Genomic DNA, 4,243 nt, shown 5'->3' with positions numbered 1-4,243 from the left:
TGGGGCGGGGCGGGGCGGCTCAGGCCGCGCCCCCCACCCAGGGAGGGGAGTGGTCTGTCCCGCACTCCACCAACAGCCTACCCAGTTCCCAGCCCCACAGGGACTCGACGGTGGCCGAGGCTGCCCCTCTGGCCTTCGCCTTCACAGTTTACTGGATTTGGTTTTTGACGTGGGGAAGGGGGCGAGCATCTCGTGACCGATAATTCGACTACCTGGCTGCCTTAAACTAAGCTGCCCTATAGAACTTGACTCTGCCACCCTCCCTGCTCCGTTGGGAGCCCAACCCGGTCCACTCTTGGCCCAATCCCCAAATATAGGGAAAACCCCTGGGAATCAGACAAAGAAGGCTCGAGTTTCACCAGAGCAGCTCCCACCTGCCCCCACCATGCACACACCTCAGCGTGGGGCTGCCCAAGCAGAACCAGCACAGCCCCCTCCCTAGAGTAGGTGTCTGCCCAGGTGAGCAGGCCTGCCGGTTCTGACCCCCCACGGGGCATGACTGGGCTTCTCTTAGACTCATAAAGTCCTACCCACAGGCACAAACAGGAAGTTGGCCTGTATTGCAACTCAAGGCAGCATGTGGGAAGGTCTTTAGGTATCTGGGCCATATGGGCTGCTGGAGACCTCGGTGAGTTGTTGTTTTTTGAGACGGAGTCCCGCTGTGTCGCCCTGGCTGGAATGCAGCGGGCGCGATCTTGGCTCATTGCAACTTCAGTTTCCAAGGTTCAAGTAATTCTCCTGCCTCAGCCTCCAGAGCAGCTGGGACTAGAGGCGTGCGCCACCACGCCCGGCTAATTTTTGTATTTTTAGTAGAGACGGGGTTTCACCATATTGGCCAGGCTGGTCTCGAACTCCTGACCTCGTGATCCACCCACCTCGGCCTCCAAAAGTGCTGGGATTACAGGTGTGAGCCACCACACCCAGCCGAGCTGTTTATTATTAAACCCATCCACAGCAGAGAGGAAGCTGCTGGAGGACCAAAGCTGCCCCCTCATAGCCAAGTGTGACATACACTATCAGTTAGAGGACAAGGCTGTAGATCCAACTGGACCTGGCTTAGCCAGGCCTTTCCTGAGTTCTCGGGGAAATTTTTTTGAATTTTTTTTTTTCTTCCCAATCCACTGAACCTGTGAGTCAGGGAGATTCTTAACATCCAGTTGGGTGTAGGCAGACCAGTCCTATCCCAGGGAATCTGCACAGGCCCTAGGGACCCCCCACTGCTTTCTAGAATCCAGGGATCTGAACAGGCTGGGCCCGATCATGATGTGGGTGTTTAAGGCAGGTATGGAGTAGAATGTGTTTGTGCAGGGGGTGGGGCTGGGGAGAGTATTAGCTTCCCCTCCCCCTCATCCTTCTGGTTTGTGCTGTGTGGGGATGTCTACTAGAAGGGTGGGGCAAGACAAACAGACAAGTCTGTATCCCTCTATCCCCAGTTCACAGAGACCTCACAAAGGTCCCCTACTGGAAACCCCTAAAGGATCTCCTGAGAACCCACCAGACATTCTAGGGAGACAGGAACGTGGAACCCACATCCTTACAGGTAGGACTGATCTGGTATTGTGCCTCTGGAAGGCATGGCTGCCGTTCAGTGTTACAGACTCTGGATGAAGCCTAGACCAGTCAACGGCTGGGAATGATTACTGCGGGATTAGGGAAGCCTGGCTCCAGCCAGTCTGGGAGAGACCCCCAAGAAGGGAGGCCCTGGAGGAGCTCTCCCCACCCCCCAGGTTCTTCCTCACAGAGAGCAGCTTTCCAGCAGCCTTGCTCTGGATGTTTCAGGAGACATTTGTGGCCAGAGTTCTCACACTCCAGAGACCACAGACCCCTCCACCAGTCCCAGAAGCCCCTTTATAAGTTGAAAGGAACAGCCTGACAAAGCAGCTCTGCATCCAAAGGGAGCAGGAAACCTTCCCCCAACCCTTACAAAAGGATTCTCCCCAGCCCCCTCAGAACATCTTGCATTCTCACGACTCTTTTAGGGAAATCCAAAGGGAAACTAGGACTTTTGGATATCAGAGGACAAGAGATGAGGTGTCATCATTTAGGAATACTTTTGACAGTCCCTCTGGATCACCTATTTTACAGTCTCCTCCAGGGTTTGTTAAAAATGAGGATTACTGTACCCCTCCTCAGATCTCCAGAATGAGAAACGTATGTGGTGGAGGATGGGGGGAGAATGGGCCCTAGGCTCTGCATTTTTCACAAGTCCCCAGGAGTTCTGGCACATAGTAACATATGAGAAACATGGAAAGGGTACAGGAGGGAGAAGGATGGGGGGTGGGCAGAATATGTTGAGTCCACTTGAGAGATGGGTGGCTCACATCACAGAGGAATGGCCAGTCAGGCAGGGCCTAGGCATGTGGCCCAGTGATTGAGTACCTGTGCCAGTAATCACTCAAGATCCTCAGGGAAGTTAGCTATGAGAACAGACCATTTTGTCTTCCCTAGGTCAAGAGGAGATGTAAAGGGGAGGTAGGGTGTGAAGGCCCTTTAATGTCCCTGCTTCCTTGGGAGCCTACTGCTCAAAGGCTGCAAACGGTGGGAGGGACCCGTCCATTCCCAATCCCCAGAGGGAAATACAGCTACGGACTGGGGAGACACCTGGTGGATGAATAAGAAAAAGCACAGAAACAAAGGCAATGGAAAAATTTTTTAGTAAAACTGGAAAAGGCTCTACAAAATGTCTTAACTCCAGCTGTCTTGAGGCAGCACACAATAGCATGTGTCTAGGTGGCAGGCACTCCGGGCTGACAGGTTCCTCCCATGGCTCTATGGCCAAGCAACCCAGCCCGAGGCAGCTCCCACCCGTGAGGCCCTGATGTTGCAGGCCTAAGCACCTAGGATCCAATTCTAGTACATGCCACCTCATGCCAGGCTCTACAAAGTGGAGAGCAGAGGGGCTTGGTACCCACTGTATCGCCCTTTGACTCTGAAAGCCTAGGCTGGAGTTTTGCATGAAGTCCCCGACTCTCCTGAAGATTCAGGGGGCCTGACCTTACTGCCTTGAATCTGACCTGCTCATTCCTACCTCAGGGCTTGGATTTCCTTTTCTCTGCCTGGGTCCCCTTCTCCGGATGTTCACAGGGCGCTCTCTTTCTAGTTGTTTAGGCCCCAGCTCACACGCCCTCGGCTTAGTCACCTTTTCAGACCACTTACCTACACTAGCCTGCCAGCAGTCTATCTATCGCATTTATATTTTCTTTACAGCATTCTTCACTAACTAAAACTAGGTTTTCTGCTTATTTGTTCATTGCTTGCTTGTCTCTCCCACCAGAATGCATGGGGGCAGAGACCTTTCTCTCTTTTCAGTGCTATATATACAGGACCTCAAAGAAAGCCTGAGAAGCACAGTAGTTTCTCAGTAGTCTGCTACATTGAATTTTCTCACTATAGAAACCAGCTCTAGGTTAGGCCCCTCAGACTGAGAAGGGCACACAGCTCAGGACCACAGGATAGAGGAGCCCTCAGAGTTTTATGCTCCAGCCTGTCCTATCAGGCTCATTTCAGTGAGCAGCTCTGCACGGCCTTCACTTTGAACGCTTGGAGGTCTCTGGCTGTTTGGGAGTGGGGACCTGGCCTGAGCAAATCTCAGAGTTCTGTGGCGTAGCCCCCTTTTTGCCAGAAGAGGGCTTTTTGGCCACCGATCCAGTGTCATCCTTGATCTTCTTGAGCCGGGCCTTGTTCTTTGGTGGAATGGAGAAGGTGAGGGAGTTCTTGTTGAACTCAAGTGGGAAGACACCTACATCTCCATCAAAGCGGTTCTTGGACACCTGCAGATACCGTTTCCCTGGCCCAGTTACCAGCTTCCTGTCCTGCAGGATCAGAACATTGTCTGCTTCCTGGCTTGCCTGGGGAACAGAGGGGCAGAAGGAGGAAAGCAGGAGTAAGAAAACATGAGCAAAGCAGAAAGGAAGGCTGACAGGGCAGGGAGAAGTGATTAACAATGGGGAGAGGGGCTGGTCACAGTGGCTCACGCCTGTAATCCCAACACTCTGGGAGGCCGAGGTGGGCAGATCACGATTTCAGGAGATCGAGACCATCCTGGCTAACACGGTGAAACCCCATCTCTACTAAAAATACAAAAAATTAGCCGGGTGTGGTGGCACACGCCTGTAGTCCCAGCTACTCGGGAGGCTGAGGCAGAAGAATCACTTGAATCCAGCAGGCGGAGGTTGCAGTGAGCCAAGATTGTGACACTGCACTCTAGCCTGGGCAACAGAGCGAGACTCCGTCTCAAAAAAAA

The 4,243-nt window shown here is 53.0% G+C and overlaps 1 protein-coding gene across 6 annotated transcripts in view; it reads right to left on the bottom strand.

Annotated features, from left to right (window-relative positions):
• Nucleotides 1–2,636: 2,636 nt before the first annotated feature.
• LOC105537757 (chromosome unknown open reading frame, human C10orf2) overlaps nt 2,637–4,243 on the bottom strand; it is a 6,977-nt gene continuing 5,370 nt past the window's right edge. For 5 of the 6 annotated variants that reach the window (XM_011977414.1, XM_011977410.1, XM_011977409.1 and 2 more), the window contains exon 5: nt 2,637–3,848. Coding sequence is in view for 2 of the 6 variants with exons in the window: in XM_011977409.1 (XP_011832799.1) it covers nt 3,528–3,848 (321 nt within the window). In the remaining 4 variants the exon portion in view is untranslated. The remainder of the gene's footprint in view (nt 3,849–4,243) is intronic. The other variant, XM_011977413.1, reaches the window with a different exon arrangement.

Source organism: Mandrillus leucophaeus, unplaced genomic scaffold (assembly GCF_000951045.1).
Source record: "Mandrillus leucophaeus isolate KB7577 unplaced genomic scaffold, Mleu.le_1.0 Scaffold18, whole genome shotgun sequence".
NCBI lineage: Eukaryota > Metazoa > Chordata > Mammalia > Primates > Cercopithecidae > Mandrillus > Mandrillus leucophaeus.
This window is presented reverse-complemented; position numbering and strand designations above follow the sequence as displayed.